General features: G+C 41.4%; 1 protein-coding gene across 1 annotated transcript in view; it reads right to left on the bottom strand.

Moving 5' to 3' along the window:
- The window catches only part of LOC140714275 (netrin receptor UNC5B-a-like), a 314021-nt gene that overhangs the window by 18336 nt on the left and 274979 nt on the right, over window positions 1–20706 (bottom strand). The window contains exons 11-12 of the mRNA XM_073025353.1: window positions 18018–18105; window positions 2382–2550 (exon numbers count right to left, since the gene is read on the bottom strand). Coding sequence (XP_072881454.1) covers window positions 2382–2550; window positions 18018–18105 — 257 coding nt within the window. The remainder of the gene's footprint in view (window positions 1–2381; window positions 2551–18017; window positions 18106–20706) is intronic.

Here is a 20706-nt window from a genome sequence, read left to right as displayed (position 1 = left end):
TCAATCAATCAAAGAGCAATCAAATCTCAGCATAAGTAATAACCCTGAGACGATTATCTGATGTCTATAATCTGATGTCAGGCTGGATGACAGAAGGTAAAATGCTTTAATAACATGGTTCAATTTTTTGTTTAAACACCGCTCAAACTGACAGATTCTATTTCACTCTGATATTGGCCTAATTTGAAATATACAGGAAGGTTTTGTAATGTGACTAGATTGTATTATCCCTGCTCATTCTTCCTGCATTAGACTATGCACTTAGGGCTCAATTGCCAATGTGGATTTCTGATTGCCGTGAAAGAGGCGTCAGGGGAGATTCCTGTCGGTGCTGTTTTATCGCACAGTGTGCTTCCAGTTGGATGGCCATCAGCAACACAAGGAAAGGACAGAAATGAAATGTAAAGATTCAAGATTGTTTAATGTCATTTCCAGTACACGAGTGTAAAGGAGAATGAAATAATTGTTACTCTGCCTCCGATGCAGCGCAAAAAAAACACAACAAGGGAAAAAAGACAAAGAGTATAAATATTTAAGATAGTTTATGTTCATAGATTGATTGTATGTCCATGTTTAGGCACAAGAATGCCTGTGACTGACAGGAAATTATAAAGTAGTTGGTAATTGGGAGTGTAGAGGAGTGGGTTAGTGGGTCAAGGTTTTGATCAGCTTTGCTGCTTACAATGTGGTGACTTCCTGGTGAGAGCCCTATGAACGCCCGTGCAAACCAAATTCAGGGTGTCATATATTTCGGTTAGCATATCCTTTAGTCTCAATCTTAAGTTTCTTGCCTGATTACCAGCTTTCTCCAATTTTCTGCTATTTGCCATTTAATCTCCCTTGTGAACTCTCCTGCCACACACCCTCTCTTGACACCCAAAATGCTGGAGAAGCTCAGCAGGGCAGGTAGCATCTATGGAAGGCAATAAACAGTTGATGCTTCCGGCTGAGACATGGTGGGTGCAGAACTTGTTGAGGTGAAGTCGCAGGTAGACAAAAGTAAGACCATTGCTGAAGACAGGACATTCCACCTCAGAGAGGGAAGATAAGAGGGGATGGTGAAGATATGGCATGGGTTGGAACTGGAGGGCAGAGGATTGAAAGGGTCAGGGGAGAGAGGAGAGTTGAAGTGTTCAGGGAAAGTGGGGTGTAAGGAAGATGAGGGAATGAGGGTTAGGGGGAAGCTTAAGAGACTAGAAGTGAGTAGGGAGTAATAGTGAAGGAAGAGGAGCAGAAGGACCCAGCAGAGGTTAGAGAGGCAGGTGGTCATGGCCGATGTCAGAGCTGAGGGCGTCAAATCTCTTGTGTCTTCTTGGCTTCCTTCCCTTTTCTTGACACCTTAAAATCTGCTTATGTCAAATCATTCCCAGCTCAGAAGAAGGTTCATCAACCTTAAACTTTAATTCTATTTCTCCCCTCGTATATGCTGCCTGACCTGCTGAGCATCTGTCTCAGTTTCTGTTCTAACTTGGATTTCCAGTTAGTATTTTCTCTGAAGTATTTTGGCTTATGTTTACTGCAAAGAAGCTTGCTTACTCTAAAGCTGGAGGGATCCTTTCTAACCTTTTCAACACAGGTGTGCTTGCCTAGGTCTGTCATGGAAGGGGGTTGGTCAATGACCTTTCAAAGGATGCCCAGACAGTGTTTCTCTCCACAGATGCTGCTTGACTCTCTGAGTACAGCCTATTATCCAAGCCAATTCAGTGTAAAATTACCAGGTTGCAATTCCCAGTGCGTGGGTTAATGGTCTTCAAATTTCTTCTCTTGAAGGGATAATATATTATCTTAAGTTTCTTATCTTGATAAATGTCCTGAGGGTAGCCTAAACTCTTGTTCTAGCACAAAAACCAAGGCTCCACTGGACATGCTGACTTTGGCTGAGAGGCCAGACTGAGCTTAGGTGGACTGAGATGTCCCATGCTACGATTTTGGACAACATAGAAGATCATTCAAGGTTATCACTGAACCGACATCTGGTTACCTAACTGATGCTTATGGGATCTCGCATGTGCCGTGCCACGTTTCATCCGTTGGGATGGCACAGTAGTGTATCGGCTAGAGTAACGCGGTTACAGCCCCAGCGACCTGGACTCAATTCTGACACTGAATGTAGGGACTTTGTACCTTCTTCCCGTGACTATGGTTTCCTCCGGGTGCTCCGGTTATCTCCCTGAAAAGTATCCAGGTTTGTCGATTAATTGGCACACGTGTGTATTTGGACAGCCCAGGATCGTAGGGCCAGTAAGGCCTGTTACCAGGCTGTATCTCAAAATAAATTTAACAAATTAAGAGACTACACTCCTGTGGCTGTGTGGCAGATAAAAGGGAGGTAAACAGAGCTATAGACAATGCAAGGCACTCTCTCTTTCTCATCTCCTTACCTCCCAAACAGCTTGATGAGTTTGCGTCTTGAGTTTAATGGTCCAGTCTGGTCCGGAGACGTCTGCGCAGTGGGTAATGCTGAGAACAACGGGACGGCACAATAGCATCCCAGTTGGACCACAAGTCACCATAGGACTCAGGACTGTCTGTGAGCCTTCAGATGGGGGTCTTTTGAGAAGAAGAGCAAGAGACTGCCCATTAGTCAACTGGCACGACAGCCATATACATTCAACCCTCGATTAAATATTTTAACCATCTTCACCCTGATGTGTCGAAGACAGGTGCCCAAGATTTGTGCAGAGGCTGGTAATCTTGCCTCTAACTCAGACACTGTGGGTTCAAGGACCAATCTGGAAACTTGAGTATCAAGTCCCAGGCTAGTGCTCCCACGCATTGTTGAGGGGCTGGTGAAAATACATATTTTTTTAAAAACAGCAGATGCTGGAAATCTGGAATAAAAACAGAAAATGCTTCATGGTCAGGCAGCATCTGTGGAAAGAACAGAGATAACCATTAAAAAAAACATTTAAAAATGCAGATACTGGAACATGGAGCAACAAACTCCAAACTTCAGTTTACAGAATTTGTTTTCTTTGCACATTGGTTGGTTGTCAGTCTTTGCCTGCTTATGTATAGTATTTTGTAAATTCTATGGTATTTCTTTTTTCCCTGTAATGCCTGCAAGAAAATGACTCCTGAGGTAATATATTATAATATATACAAACTCTGATAAATTTACTTTGAACTTTGAACAATCTGTTGAAGAAACTCAGCAGATTGAGCAGCGTCTGTTGGGGGGAAAGAAATTGGCGATATTTTGAGTCAAAGTCCTGCATCATGACTGCATTTGACTTCTTTAATATATGTTGCACCTACATGTCAACCTTTTAAAATGCACTTATGGGACCTAGATACTCTGATGAACCCAGTATATACTGCCAATTCCCAATTGCTCTCGGTCTGGTAAGCTCAATTCTTAAATGCCCACAGTCCTCCTGAGAGGGAGCTTCTAGAATGTTGTTGTACAGGAGATGAGGAAGATTTAGACCCAGTAAGGACAAAGGGCTGGCAATATAGTTCCATCTTAAGGCTTGGAAGGGAGCCACTGGTGGTGTTCCCATGACTTGTTACCCTTGTCCAAGTGGTCGAGGTTTGAGGGAGGGGGTGTTGCCAAGTCAATTATTGCAGTACATTTTGATAATACACACTGCAGCCACTGTGTAAGGTGGTGGAGGGAGTAAACGTTTAGGGTGGTGAATTAAATGCTATTGCTTAGCTGCTGGTGATGCTAAACATCTTGAACATTGTTGGAACTGCATTTATCCAGTCAAGTGGAGAGTGTTCCATCACAGTGTTGACTTGTGCCTTGCAGGTTATGGAGAGCTTTTCGAGTACCAGGAAGTGAGTCAATCATCACAGGTACCAGGCCCATGACCTGCTGTTGTAGTCCACTTGAGTTTCTGGTCAGCGGCGAATATTAATAGTGGGGAACTCATTGGTAGTAAATCCAAAAGCCAACCCATGGCTGAATGTTGTCTTTGTTTTGCTCCATGCTGAAGAGTTGTAAATGGAATTGTACACTGTTCTCATCTGCAAACACTCCACTTCTGATCTTATGATGGAAGAAAGATCAATAATGAAGTAACTGAAGATAGATAGGCTCAGGTCACTGCTCTGAGGAACTGCACTTATATTCTGCCGCTGGAGGACCCGTGTCCAATGACTACAACCATCTTCCTTTGTGTGAGACATTGCTCCAACCTCTTGAGATTTTTTTCCAATGCTTTCAGGTTTACCTTGATCCAAAACATAAGTCAAATACTGCCTTTAGATCACTGCCTTCTCATGTCTAACAATGACAATGATCTTTGTACACCACTATATAATAGTCTTACACCATTTAAATCAGTTTCTCCTTTATAAATACGCCTTTCAGAGTTGTTAACTCTCACTTCTCCAGTTATATTCTGCCTGTCTATTCAGTTAATGGCCTGTATACCTTGCAGACTCTGCCCACTTCAGCACTTACTTTCCCCAATCTTTTTTTGCTATGAATAGGCGAGGGTATCAGGTGTGAACACGGTTGGATCCCAGTATTAATCCCTCATACTCCCACTGGTTCCAAATTGCTAATTATGAAAAAAAAACACTCTTCTGATCACATTGATATATATTTCTCAATCCAGTAAACATTATTTTATGCAATAGCTATTTTTGTAGCATCTTACTGTAGGCTATTTGGAAATCCAAATATACTGCATCTCTTGGCTCTGCTTTAACAAACCAACTAATGACTCCTTGATGAACGATTAAAAAAAATTAAAAATATGAGAAATTCTGTAGATGCTGGAAATCCAAAGCAACACACACAAAATGCTAGAGGAACTCAGCAGGTCAGGCAGCATCTATGGAAATGAATAAATGCATCTTCCCCTTTACTTTCCAGTCCTGAAGAAGGGTGTTAGTCTGAAATGTCCAATGCTCAATCATTTCCATAGATGCTGCCTGAACTGAGGAGTTCCTCCAGCATTTTGTGTGTAAAAAATTTAAATATTTTTATTTAAAAAATGATAAACTTAATTTTTGTTTCATAACACCACATTGGCTCTGACCAATCAGGTTATGCTTTGCCAACTCTTTGATTTCATTTCCTTAATGGAAATTCCTTAGGAATAGTCAGCATGGCTTTGTGAAAGGCAGGTCGTGCCTTACAAGCCTGGCTGAATTTCTTGAGGATGTGACTAAACACATTGATGAAGGTAGAGCAGTAGATGTAGTGTATATGGATTTCAGCAAGGCATTTACCCCATGCAAGGCTTATTGAGAAAGTAAGGAGGCATGGGATCCAAGGGAACCTTGCTTTGTGGACCCAGAACTGGCTTGCCCACAGAAGGCAAAGAGTGGTTGTAGACAGGTCATATTCTGCATGGAGGTTGGTGACCAGTGGTGTGCCTCAGGGATCTGTTCTGGATTCCCTACTCTTTGTAATTTTTATAAATGACCTGGATGAGGAAGTGGAGGGATGGGCTGGTAAATTTGCTGATGACACAAAGCTTGGAGGTGTTTTGGATAATGTGGAGGACTGTCAGAGGTTACAGAGGTTACATTGATAAGATGCAAAACTGGGCTGAGAAGTGGCAAATGGAGTTCAACCCAGATAAGTGTGAAGTGGTTCATTTTGGTAGGTCAAATATGATGACAGAATATAGTATTAATGGTAAGACTCCTGGCAGTGTGGAGAATCAGAGGGATCTTGGGGTCCGAGTCCAAAGGACACTAAAAGCTGCAGCACAGGGTGACACTGTGGTTAAAAAAGCATATGGTGCATTGGCTTTCATCAATTGTGGGATTGAGTTAAGTTTACAGCTTTGTAGGCTGAAGGGCCTGTATTGTGCTGTAGGGTTTCTATGTTTCTATGATTCTAGGGAATGTTGGAACTGATCCATAGTTCCCTTTTTATTTCTTTGTTGCATTTCCTTGAAAATGGCATGATACTTGCTTTTTTCCAATCCACCGAGACCCTCTCAGAATGCAGAGCATTTTGGAAGCTCATGATCAATGTATTCACTATCTCTGCAGTTTGGTTTGGACGTAGACTACCATCTCCAAAAGATTAATCAACCCTTAGTCACATTTCTTCACCCAACTTTGTTTTTCTCTTGTTATATTAATTGTGTATATTAGTCTCCCTTATTCCCAATTACTGTACGTCTGGTATGTTTCCATTCCCCTTTACAGTGAATACTGAAAATATTGGCTTATTTCTCATGATTAATTTCCCTCTCTGAGCTTCCATGGTACTTTTGTTTGACTTTCTTTTTTTTTCCTTACCACATCTTGGTAGAAGATCTTTCAGCTTGGTTATGCATCATGCCAGTTTAACCTCATGTTCTGTTTCTTTTTCCCTATCCATCAATACTTTCTCATTTATTGCTAGTTTCTGTCAATGCTTGGTCCACAAACGTTCTTTAGAGATCTTTTACTCTACCATTCTCTATATGCTTATTTATCACATATGGAAAACTTATCCCATTTTTCAATAGAACGTAACACTCCTTTTCTGCATTCATACATTTTAATCTAACTTCCCAAATATCCATAGCCAATTTGTCCTTCACACCTATGGAACTACACTTATTTAAATTTGCACCTGCTTGCCACTTAACTGATTGCAAAAAGTCTATCACATTAGGATCACTCTTCCCTACAGTATCTTCTATTAGGAGATCATCAATTAGTTCTAATCACACATGATTAGATATAAAATAATCGGGCTCTGTGTTTGGGCTGATGCATTATGCTAGGAAACGAAACTTCAAATATTTTCGATGACCTTATCCCCAAGACACATTTACCAATGGAAATTCTACACAAAGATTAAAGTCATCCATGTTTTAATGCCTTACCGTTATTACAAACCCCCATTATTTCCTGATTCATCTGCTGGAAAACAGTACATCCACTGTTTGGGTAGTTTATATACTGCTCCCAGTAATGTTTTCAGTCCATCCAAACCGATTCTACATCTTAATCTTCATAGTTCATAGCCAATTGCTTTCCCACCACTGTCCTAATGTCATCCTTTATTAAGAGAGTTTTCACTCTTCTTCCACCATTTTCTAAACATAACTCTGAGATATTCAATTCCCATCTTTGGTGACCTTGTAACCAAGTCTCTCTGGTGATTATTGGACTATATCTATTTTTGCCACTTATTCATTGAGAGAAAATGTTTTTTTGGATTCTATCATTTTTCCTTATTTTAACTCTACGCTCCAATTGACTAATACAATTATAAATTCTGCTTCCATCACGTCACACTCTGATGGTCATTACATAAACTGTGTTATTGCAGTCTTTTCTCTTAAACTTCCTAATTTCCTCTCACTTGAACACTCCCACCCCACCCAGCCAAAGCTATGAACCAAAAACTGGGAACAATGCTAGTAACAGATATCATCAGAAGGGGGCAGCAATGACCTTCCCAAAAATAGCATCTCAGTAAGTCTTTGGACAAAATAGCTTCCTGATGTCTCTATGCAAATGAAACTTATTGATGCCTCAACTTTGCTCGAAGCATTCACAGTTCACCCTGATAGCAGGCATATACGGTGCAAACGGATAACAAACACACACACACACACACACACACACACACACACACACACACACACACACACACACACACACACACACACACACACACACACACCATGGTCAGCATGTGCAAGCTGGGCTGAAATACCTATTCTTATGCTGTATATCTGTATGGATATTGCAATCTGGAATTCACCAAGTAAGATTGTTAAATTTGATAAGAACTCATGAAAGACAACTCGATTTGGAACCTTAAAGGACTCATTTACGGTTCACGGTTTATAATGCTGAACTTGGATTAGAACATAGAACAATACAGCACAGTACAGGCCCTTTGTGCCAACCCTTAAACCCTGCCTCCCATATAAACCCCCACCTTAAATTCCTCCATATACCTGTCTAGTACTCTCTTAAATTTCACTAGTGTATCTGCCTCCACCACTGACTCAGGCAATGCATTCCATGCACCAACCACTCTCTGAGTAAAAACCCTTCCTCTAATATCCCCCTTGAACTTCCCACCCCTTATCTTAAAGCCATGTCCTTTTGTATTGAGTAGTGGTGCCCTGGAGAAGAGGCACTGGCTGTCCGCTCTATCTATTCCTTTTAATATCTTGTACACCTCTATCATATCCCCTCTCATCCTCCTTCTCTCCAAAGAGTAAAGCCCTAGCTCCCTTAATCCCTTAGATTAGTTTCAATTGTCACATGTACATCAAAACATACAGTGACATGCATCATTTATATCAGTGAACAACGTTATTCAAGGATGTTCTGAGACTGCAAGTGTTGCCATGCTTCCAGGGCCAACATAGCACGTCCACAATTTTCTAACCCTTCCATTTTTGGAACGTGGGAGAAAGTCAGAAAGAGGAAACCCACACAGTCATGGAGAGAACGTACAAGCTTCTTACAGACAGCCACGGGAGTTGGATGCTTATCGATGGTGCTGTAGAGTGTCATGCTAACCACTATGCTACCGTGCTGCCCATCTTAGGATTAAACTGGGCACCTGGTTCATGGGCTTGGAGAGTGGTGCAGCTATGGAGTTGTCAACTCACAGCACCAGTGACAGTGATAATCCTGACCTCAGGTTAGAAGTCTGCATGTTCTTGCTGTAACCCAGGTCTCTGGTTTGCTCCCACATCCAATTATGCGCAGACTGGTAGGTTAATTGGCCTCTATAAATTGTATCAAGTGTAGCGGGTACTGGAGCTGAAGATAGGGATGTAGGGAGAATGAAGTGGGATTAGTGTAGGGTTAATACAAATGGGTGCTTAATGCCAAAGGAGGATGGGACTCTTGTTTCTATGCAGTATGACTCTATGAATGATTGCTGCTTTCTGTCATTCTACACAAGATCTGTCAACTCAATCCTGCCTGGTGGATACAGTCTCAAAAAAATTTCACACATTGGATATCATCAGATTCCTTCTATTAGTATGACTTTGGCACGAACAAGTTGGACCGAAGGGCCTGTTTCCATACTGTATAGTTCTCTGAAAACAGAGATCAAAAACAGATGAACAGACAGAAAGTTTGCCCACAAAGGTCATGGAACAAAGATCTGGGGCATTTCCATTCATATACAATCATCAATCCATGGATCTTTTTAAGTATATACACTTAGAGGTGACTTTTGACTGTTGGTGCCAGATGGAGTGGTTTGAGTATCTCAGAAACTGCTGACCTCCTGTGATTTTCACGCACAACAGTCTCTAGAGTTTACAGAGAATGGTGCAAAAAACAAAACAAAACATCCATTGAGCGGCACTTCTATGGGAGAAAACACCTTAATGAGAGAGATCAAAAGAGAATGGTATCAATGAGAAAGAGATTTGTAAAGAATGGCCAGACTTGTTTCAGCTGACAGGAAGGCGACAGTAACTCATATAGCCACGCGTTACAAGAGTGGTGAGCAGAAGATCATCCCTGAATGCACAACACATTGAACCTTGAAGTGGATGAGCTACAGCAGCAGAAGACCATGAACATACACGCAATGGCCACTTTATTAGGTACAGGAGTACTGAGTGTATGTATCATGTGTCGTGTCACATTGCATAGTGGTTAGTGTAATCCTATTACAGTGCCAGCGATCCAGGTTCAAATACACTGCTATCTATAAGGAATTATACATTCTCCTGAGATTAACCCTGCTCAGCAAACTCCTCCAATTCCCAACATATTCCTCCTCCTTTAGGAATTTTTTAAATGATATTTTCCTGCTCCTCTATTGAATGAGGTCCAACTTGTGGCAGAAGCCAGTCTGAACATGTGAGTGCTGAGGGGGTGCTGCAAGGTCAGGGGAGTTGGGTTTTGGAGGTTCAACCAAGGCTCATTGGGCTTGGATGTAAATTCTTCTGAGGGACTATCTTGAAGCCAAATGAGGTTTAGGCTTTTGAAAGTGGCTGGGACCATACATATCCCACAGTCAACACCATACACACAGGGAAACTGGTCAGAGGGCTTCATCACAGCTCCCCCCAGTGGTACGGTGGAGAACTGCTGCCAACCATCAGGTTATGCAGCAGTACATTCCGCAGTGCATTCCAGGTTTTCTCTCATCACTATGTCCAACCACACTGAGCAGAAGGGCTGGATACACATTGTACCTGACTCCTCAGTTTCTCCCCTGCCAGAGCTGCTAAATCTACTGCAGTCCAATTCTCTTAATGGGGTTGTTCATCTAAGATATAAACAAGCAAAAGAATATTGCAGATGCCAGAAACCTGAAATAAAGTCAGAAAATGCTGGGGATATTCAGATGAGCAGAAAGCATCTGCGGTGGGAATAACAAGAGTTAACATTTTAGATCTTTGACCTTTCAGTTAGAATTCAATGATCAATTGAAAATATTAACTATTTAACTCTCTCCACAGGTGTTGCATGACCTGTTGAGTTTTACAAACGTTTATCTTAAACCAGAAGTGAGTGCTTATCATAAACGCAGATTAATATTAGTTTTTACTTAAATTAAACGTTTAATCTAGCTTTAAGTGGATTTTTCTTTCACTTGTCAATACTTCAGTTATTTTAAATACTTTCATTTCCTGAGCGTCTCTGATCAGCAGAAGTACATGGACAGAGCCTCTGCCAGGCTTCACCCTTGCTGCTGTTCACGGATGCATTATAAACAGAACTGCTGCCACAGTATCACCAGAGCATCTGGAATCAGGAGACTGCAAAGGGTCGTATGCACTCACAGGGCTGGTATAGAGGGCATGGGGAAAGGCTAACTGGAGGTAATAGGCTGGGTCATCTGGTGATCATGATCCATTCTGTGGGAGCTTATCTTTCGCTAACCAGCTGCTGCATTTCCTCCACCACAGCAGCGCCTGCTCTTGTAGAAAACCTACTGATTTTCAGTTAATGGATATAAAAGATATCATCACGAGTCTTGCTCTGTGATGACCAGGGAGGTCTGAGAGAAGTTATGCTTGCTACCTGGCCACAGATCAAGCTGATCTCCAGTGAAATAAAAAGGTTCTCTTTCATTCTCGTTTCGAAATGAAAGGTTACTTTTATGAAACCACATTCCTTAAATACCAGTGCTGCCAAAACTCGAGGAAGAGATGCACTAATACAAGTCTGATGCAGGGGGCTCTGCATTAACATGAAGGAAGCTCAGTCACAATACGCTTGTACTCTTGATGAGGAGTGGCTGATGACAGCCTGGGGATTAGTCGCAGGCATTAATACATTCGCTGTCCTATTTCTGCCAGACAGGAATTTAGGATAATTCCTCTTGAATGTCTTTCTACCAGATCACTCTCACAACCCTGCATTTAGCTGGGTGGAGGCTGCCTGTCGAACTATTGTTGAAGGCAAGTTAAAACAACTTCAGGCACCATGCCATTTTCTATGGCAAGGTGCAATCAAGTCAGGTATGAAAATTGCTGAGCGCCAAGGTTTGTTTGAAGAAATCATTCGTGAGAGTGGCATAGTGGAGCCACTGAGACCCAGGTTAAATAACGACCTTGGCGGCTGTCTGTGTGGAGTTTGCATGTTCTCTCTGTGCCCCTGTAGGTTTCAAGATAGAAAACAGAACAGCAAAACACAGCATGGGCCCCTTGGCCCACAGTGTTGTGCCAATCTATATAAACATAATCCACCATCAATCTAACCCTTCCTTTTACACAGTCCATAACCCTCCATTTTGAAATGGTTAGACACAGGCTACATGGGCCAAAGAGCCTGTTTCTGTGCTGTACTTTGGTATGACTCCATGTCTCCATTTTTCTTACAGGCATATGCCTATCTAAAAGTCTTTCAAATGTCCCTGTTGTATCCTCATCTACCACCATCCCTGGCAATGAGTTCCAGGCACACACCAGCCTCAGAGTAAAACACCTACATCTGACATGTCCCCTAAACTTTCCTCCAATCACCTTAAACAGATGTCTTCTGGTATTAGCCTTTACCCACACCCCCTCCCCTGGGAAAAAAGGAGCTGGCCATTCACACTGTGTCTCTCATAATCTTTCAGACCTCCATCATTTCGCCTTGTATGCTCCATTCTCCACAAGTGTTTTCCTCAGGATTCTCCTGTTCCCTCTCACAATGCAGAGACATGTAGTTTGCTAGGTTAGTTGGCTGCTGTGAATTGTGTAAGCCAGGCTTTGATTCTGGGGTTGGGGACAGTTGACTAGGATACGGGACTAACGTAGGATCAATGTAACCAGGTGGTTGATGGTCAGCACAGACGCTGTGGGCAGAAGGGCCTGTTTCTACACTGCACCTGTGTATAATTCTCCATGATTGTTGTACGGAGGGCACTAGAGCTCTCTACACCCAGGAGTGAAAAAATTGTATCAGCAAGAAATCAGAGGCTACGCAAATTTATTTCATTTTGTTTGAAAACAATAAAATCAGAGGCAGAGAAGAAGCCAGGAACCTGGAATTAACCAGAGAAACATGGTTTGCTCTGATCGTTTGCAACAAAAACAACGTGTGCCAAACCAATTGAAGACCACAAACTAGTTCTTGTTTAATTTTTGAGTTTGTGCAAGTCCATTTGTGGTCCCTGAAGAACTATAGAATCCGTTTTTATTTTTTAATGTCACATTTCATTACAAAACAATAGAAGAGTATACACTAGCTCTCACAGCACGTTCAGTGATCCCAACCCCCACTTACTTTCCTGTGATCGCTTCCCTCCTATCAGCTTTACCCATCCATCTACATTAGCAATTTACAATGACCAATTAACCTAGCAGTGTATCTTTTGAATGTGGTAGGAAACCAGATAATCAGGGCAAACTCCACACAGACAGCTCTGGAGGCTCAAGATTGAGCTACCAAGCACAGTTCCTTCTTTGATTCGCTGCATCATAATGTCTCCGGGTCCCTGAGACAAAACAGAGAAACTTGCAGCAACTTCCCACTGGCATTCCTTAAATTCTAGAATCTATGCCAGGTGTAGCATTCATCACAATACACAAGAACAGAGAAGGAGGCTGACAAGAGTGTTTTTTTTACATATACAAATACTCTATATTGAAAACAAGGGTCAGCAGATGCGGGAATCTCGAGCAATAAGCAATCTGCTGGAGGAACTTAACAGGTTGTGCAGTATCTGTAAGGGGAAAGGTATTATCAACGTTTCAGGTCAAAAACCTGATGCAGTTGTCTACTCAAAGCAGCACCAATTTCTTTCCTCCCCGAAACTGCTTCCACAACACACTTTTTCCACCTTTACTACACTCCTTCTAACCTCTCTCTATGACCAAACTTTTGGCCATCTGAACAAATATCTTCCCAGCATCAAATTTTGTTTACAAACACTCCTGCAAACCATTTTGCTGTATGTTATGTCCCTCCTGGTGTGGCTTGTTATTTTATTTCTAATTACCGGTACTAGATCTCACTGCTTACTTGTAAGTTCACAGCTGTTGTTGATTACTCATTATTGCACTGTTAAACAATTAGCTTTCACCATCAGGTTGGCCATTTTATATTGTTTGTATATTTCATTTAGCTGCTATCAGTTAGAAAAACTTTGTTAGAAGTCGAGGGAGCTTTGATCAGAATTTGAATCTAACTTTTGTGAGAACACCAAGAAGTACTGCCATTTTACTTGGCTCCTTGCACACTGTAACATGTTGGTGAATAATAAAACAGCCTTCAGACTACAACTAGGCTGGGACTGGAGTTTACCTATCTGTGTAGCTTAAGAAAACAGGGAACTCTTAAGCGAGGGCAGAACGCTGGATAAATACAAACATGTTGTTTTACTGCTCGTCTATAATTAATATCAAAGTATATGCATGAATAAACCCAGGATCAATGACTTGGAAAATATCAGCACACTCAGTCAAACTGTTGCTCATTCTAGAGGCAAATAAAACCTCAATGGTATGCATTAAATATGTAAGGTATGGAAGTATGCAGTTTCAAACTTCACTTGCACTGTGTGACGGAGAATGCTTGGTAAACGCAGTCCTTATACACGTGCATCTACACACACACAAACATTGCCTTGTCATTCTGCTGTCGTTGCGCTGAGTGTGCACCCTTCAATGACTTCCCCCGGTATATTCTAATAATGGTCCCTAAAGGGTTGGCTTTATGTTGCCTTTCCTGGCAAACACTTTAGAATATTCTATTCTTTAGGAATGTAGATGTGTAAAGATGTAGATGTTGTTTGTAAACTCTATTGAAGGTAGAAACTTCTGGGTTTTTTTGCAATATGATTGTAATTACATTGTGGGATGCATCATATTCTAATTCATGTGTGGTGTTAGGTTAACTTTGTGGATAATTAAAGATGGTATGCCTGGTGCCTAATAAAAGTTGCTCTTCACTCTCAGTGGGAGACAGAGATCAGAGCTACCAGCAGTTCACACTGACTAAGTATAAGTGTGGAGCTATTATTGTGTTGCTAGTAGATACTTTTAAAAAAATAATGGCAGTTTTCTTTCTGCTATGTTTGCTCATTTCTGTAAGTTTGATTTTTGACACACCTAATAACCACCCTTGCAGTAAAGTGCAGTGACTCCAGCTATAACCCAAGTATTTCACAGACTGACTTCAGTGCTCAGTGCCAATGATCAAGGACAATTTTCAACCGTCAATCTTGACTTCCCGTCAGTCAATCCACAAGAGATAAACAAATAATGGGCACAGTTTAAACAAAAATGGTTGGCTATTGTCAAGACAACAGCAACTTCATGAACCACGGTGATTCCCTGTACGGCTTGGGTTGATGGAATGCATATACTTGAACCCCCTGAAAGAATCAGTGTTGCTCATCAATCAAAAGGCTCCTTGTCACTCAGTGTGCAGTTTAAGATATGCTGAGCTGAACATTAATACTGCAAATTAATTGTCTGTGCTTAATTGACTCTGCAAAGTTATTTGGAGCAAACAGGGGAACAGTAATAGTCTACCTTGGATACCCACAATTCCAGTCTAAAAACTTGCAGAAAACTAATAATAATTACCGATTGGATATTTACTCACCAGTGATGTCATATATCCCCATTGTTTCTTATGAAGGCCTTTGGGATGTTAAGCGTACTACTTAAGGACAATTAGATCAAAAGGCCATAAACATAGGAGCAGAATTAGGCTATTTGGCCCATTCGAGTCTGCTCTGCCATTTCATCATGGGTGATGTATCATCCATCTGAACCTCATTCTTGTGCCTTTTCCCCATAAACGTTGATACCCTTACTAATCGAGAACCTATCAAACTTCTCTTTAAATATATCCAATGAATTGCCCACCACAGCCATCTGTGGCAAGGAATTCCACAGATTCCCCACCAACTGCTTAATGAAATTCCTCTTCATCTCTGTTCTAAATGGACACCCCTCTATTCTGAGGCTGAGCCCTCTGATTCAAGACTCCTGTGCTATAAGAAACATCCTCTGCACTTCCACTCTATCTAGGCTTTTCAATATTTGAGAGGTTTCAATGAGACCCCCTCTCATTCTTCTAACTCCAGCTACTACAGGCCCAGTGCTGTCAAACACGCCTCATACATTAACCCTTTCATTCCTGGAATCATTATTGTGAACCTCCTCTGGAATCTCTCCAATGCCAGCACAACTTTTCTTAGGTAAGGGCCCCAAAGCTGTTCACAAATCTCCAAGGGTCTTGCCGAAGGGTCTCGTCCTGAAACGCTGACTGAACTTTTTTCCATTGATGCTGAGTTCCTCCAGAATTTTGTGTGTGTTGCACAAAACTTCTAGTGCGGGCTGACCAATGCCTTATAAAGCCTCAGCATTACATGATCGCTTTTATATTCTAGTCCTCTCAAAATGAATGCCGATATTTCATTTGCCTTCCCTATCACTGACTCAACCTGCAAGCTAACCTTTAAGGCAGTGGTTCCCAGCCTTTTTTATGCTATGCATCTCTACCATGAACCGAGGAGTCCATGGATTCACAGGTTGGGAACTCCTGCTTTAACGGAATCCTACAAGAGGATTTCCAAGTCCCTTTACACCTCTGATTTCTAAATTTTCTCCCCTGTTAAAAGCACTACCTAAGGACAATAGTTCCTATATCTACAAACAACTTGTTTATACCTAGTAAACGTACCCAGCTAGATTCTGCCATCAGAATGGGATTTCAGTCACAATACCCTGTATGCATGCAATGATGTTAACAGACCGCAATCAATGGTTTCAGTCACCACCAACTGGCTCTATGTCCTGGTGTTTGTACAAGGATACACATGCTTTTACAACAGATTGCTATATGCAACCTAAATCTATTCACTCTTTCTGTTAAACAATTACACGAGCAACACAGTGTTCAGTAAGCTTGCTGCTGCCTCCTGCTCTGGCTGTTTGGCATACGGGAAATTCATTGACCCACATTGAGACAGTTTAGATAGTTAAGCTAATGGATTGAAGTACTCGGGTAATTTTTCAAACCTCTCAGGCTGTCTGCCACTGGTTCCATGAGCTGGAAAATTCAGGCCTGTTACACATGATTCCTGTCCATTAATTTTAACAAATGGACAATCCATAACTGACTATTTGCGTTCTCACAAGAAGCAGAGCGAGCAAGTGGACCACAGGAAATAATCTTCAGATTTCGGCTTAAGAAAGATCCATTTTGGTGAACGAAAGCTGGCAATTATCATGTAAACTACGGCAAAAACACACTAATTGCAGGCATTCAGGATGCGTAGCTGTCATATTAATTACAGGCATCCAAAACCTAACTCTCATGTAAATTACAGGCATCCAGCACATACGGTGTTATGTAAATTATAGGTCCTCAAGAATGTAAATCCCATGTAAAATTACAGGCACCCAGAACATGTAATTAGCATAAAAACTACATGCACCAAGAATGTGCAAATATCTTGTAAACTACATCAAGCTGATATCCACCTGGACTAAAGATATCAAGAGCACAGGACCATCCAATAGATTACAAGAAATGAATTGAAAGAACACCCAATAACTGATGCTGAGTTGTAGAGCTTTAAAAGCCATAGGGGCATAAACAACTTTCATATTGTTTCAAAGATTAACTCAAGTTTCTTAAAGGTCAGGTTTGGTATGAGTAGTGCAGGAAGGTATAAAGATGCATGAATGAATGCTGGTTACCAGTTTATTCTTTTCTAGTTTGAGTAGTCAATTAAAATAACCCAACAAATTCACTGACTTTTCTAAAGGGCTGAGTGAGCAGACCAACTCCCTGATGTCTATGGACAATGATTGGTGAAATAATAAGTTTCATTCTGATTGATCACATCGAGAAGACGTTCCTTTTGTTGACATGCCCTTAAATTGGGCAATTTTTAAAATTAAAACTAATTTTTGCAAGTTTGTGACACCATAAGGTTTGAGAGTCCACAACTGTTACTACAGGAGCTCAGTGGGAAAAAATTATTTCTTTCAATGAGAAGCGAATTCAAGTCTCTTTCCAATAACTGAAGACCTGGGTTGGAGGGAGTGCAGCTCGGTTGGAGCTGTTGTATTTTAGGAGAGATTAAAGCCCTGTTTCCTCCCTCAGGTGGTTAAAAGATTCCATGGCACAATTTTGAAGTGGGGTGAAGGCCATCTCTACTGTACTCCTGAGCCAAACTTGTCCCCTACTCAACATTACAAAAGGCATATCATGAGGTCATTATGCTACTGCACTGTGCATGAGAGCTTGCTGTAGGCAAATTGGCTGCTGAGTCTCCTGTGTCACAACAGTGATTGGTTTACATAGGTTATCAATGGCTTTGAAATATGATAGGCTCTATATAAATGTTAAGGCTTTCATTTGAGTTATAAACAATTTCTAGTTAGGAATCGCCCAAAATTCACCTTTAACGAAATTGAATTGGAAGGTCAACACTTCTGCTTCTGATATGACTTAATCTAGAATGCACTGTAGGAATGTGAAAAGCTATTTCAAATTCCTTGAAAAAGCTTGCAAAATTCAAAGCAAATATTCTCACAAATAACTACAAATTTTTTTTCTCAAGTTTGGAATTCTGTGGGTGATATGGACCAGCAAGGTCCATGATTCCAAGTCACAATGGATGTAAGTACTAGAACAGCTTTGGGAAATGTAGCACTTACAGTGTATTTTCTCTTTTGTTGATGATCAAGTACATTTCGTAGAACTTGCCCTGTGGAATCGCTCCCTGAGGTACCAGAAGACTGACCCCTGTGTGGAACGAGAACAGAAAAACAAAACTGTAACTGAAGTGAAGTCAACATGAAGCACAGTCGCCACTTTATTCGGTAGATCTGTAACGTTAATGCAAACGTCTAATCAGCCAATCACGTGGCAGCAACTCAATACATAAAAGCATGCAGACATGTTCAAAAGGTTCAGCTGTTGTTCAAACCAAACATCAGAATGGGGAAGAAATGTGATCGAAGTGATTTTGACTGTGCAAAGATCGTTGGTGCCAGATGAGGTGGTTTGAGTACCTCAGAAACTGTTGATATCCTGGGATGTTTGTGCGCAACAGTCTCAACGGAATAGAGAAAGGTGTGAAAAACAAAATCATCCAGTATGTGGCAGCTCTGTGGGCAAAAATGCCCTGTGAAATGACAAAGGTCAGAGAAGAATGCCAGACTGGTTCAAGCTATCAGGAATGTGATGGTAAACCAAATAATCATGTGTTACGACAGTGGTGTGCCGAAGAGCGTCTATGAATGCACAAATCAAACCTTGAAATGGATGGGCTACAGCAGCAGAAAACTACAAAAGGTTCCACTCCTGTACCTAATAAAGTGGCCACTGAATGTAAGTTTGTTATGTTATGCCTGCCTTTGGGCATCTTCTGAACCTATCAACACACACAAAATCACCTCTTAAGCATCACCTGAACCAATCACTTGTTCGTTTCTATATTCTTGACCTCTTAATTGTACCGCTCTTGTTATTCAGTTTATTAACACTTCAACATTTCCATTGACACAACCGCACATTGCTCAACTACACTTTGCACCATTCTCTTGTGTGTTCACTGTGTTTATTGCTGTATTTATTAATGCCTTGTGCACGGTTTACAGTGCAAGTTCACGCCATGGAAGTTGCAGGATGGAAAGAGTTAAAACGGTGTGCCAACAGAACAGCATAGATAGACATTTTGTACAGCCTTTTGGATGAGTGGAAATTTAGCAAGGCAAGTCACAATGATAAGCTGATGAAACAGTGTGCAGACTTAGTGCAGTCAACCAGGCTGAACACGAGCCTTGGAAGCCTAATTCTCCTTTGTACAGCCTTTCTGTTCAAGCCCGGGACCCAAGGTCACCAACCATACCAAGACAAGATAAAGATGTAAACAAAAGATTCTAGGGCAACACTTACTATTGAACAGTTATTTTACTAATTCTCAAGTCACTCAGGCAAAAGAGACTGCAGATATTGGAACAAGAAAACAGAACTTTGGAAGAGCAGGTCAACAGGTCAAGCAGAATCTGTGGAAGCAACTGATGTGTGACAACATTACAGGTCGAGAAACTTAATTGGGAAGAGGAATGTTTGCCAGTGTACAACAGTAAGCGTGAGGAGTGGTCAGAGTTGTGGGGCATAAATCTTATTAGGCCCGATGAGAATGCAGGGTGAATTAACTTATAACATCTCCCCTGTACCTTCCTCCAATCACCTTAAAATTATGTCCCTTTCAAATTAAAGATTGAAAAAAAAAACAAAATCAGGAACAGCACCATTATATTCTACAGAGTAGGTCCCATAACCTGAAGGAATATTTGCATTTGTTAATGATACCCAGTGACGCGGAGGTCAAGTAAGAATCTGAGAACAGTTACTGCTAATAAGTTCAAGCCACCCTCTGCAGTTTTATACGAATGCGCTTCAAACAGCTGAGGGCATTTATAATCTCTAGTAATCCTGACATTAAGAGATTGCTGGTGCCAAGAGTAATGAAGTCTGTTTGACAGTAAGACTGCAATGGAAATTTGGTTTCCTGTTAATCTGGATGGCAGATGACATTTATCATAAATATAAATTTCATACGATTTTCTCCTCTGAGACTTTTAAAGTACATTTCAGTGTGTGTTAATTATCCATCTCCTTCATCTTATGCAATACCCTAGGACCGAGGATGACTCGCTTCCACTCTGGTTATGTGGGCTCTGAGGTGAGGGATGAGGCTAATGTGGGAATCAAAGATGGAGGGGTGGATAGTCTGTGAGGTGGTGTGCACTTTCTGCTGTTTACACACATCTTCTGGGTCTTCCAGAGCACTGATAAGGCTTTCAACACCACCCTAACTTTTCCTTCACTACTTTGTCTGATCACATAACCATATAACAATTACAGCACGAAAACAGGCCATCTCGGCCCTTCTAGTCCGTGCCGGCGCTTACACTCACCTAGTCCCACCGACCCGCACTCAGCCCATAACCCTCCATTCCTTTCCTATCCATATACCTATCCAATTTTACTTTAAATGACAATACCGAACCTGCCTCTACCGCTTCTACTGGAAGCTCATTCCACACAGCTACCACTCTCTGAGTAAAAAAATTCCAGCTCGTGTTACCCTTAAACTTTTGCCCCCTAACTCTCAAATCATGTCCTCTTGTTTGAATCTCCCCTACTCTCAATGGAAAAAGCCTATCCATGTCAACTTGCTCTATCCCCCTCATTATTTTAAATACCTCTATCAAGTCCCCCCTCAACCTTCTACGCTCCAAAGAGTAAAGACCTAACTTGTTCAACCTTTCCCTGTAACTTAGGTGCTGAAACCCAGGTAACATTCTAGTAAATCTCCTCTGTACTCTCTCTATT

This window comes from Hemitrygon akajei, chromosome 21 (assembly GCF_048418815.1).
Source record: "Hemitrygon akajei chromosome 21, sHemAka1.3, whole genome shotgun sequence".
Lineage (NCBI taxonomy): Eukaryota > Metazoa > Chordata > Chondrichthyes > Myliobatiformes > Dasyatidae > Hemitrygon > Hemitrygon akajei.
The sequence above is the reverse complement of the archived record's forward strand: the minus strand, read 5'-3'. Positions and strand labels throughout refer to the sequence as shown.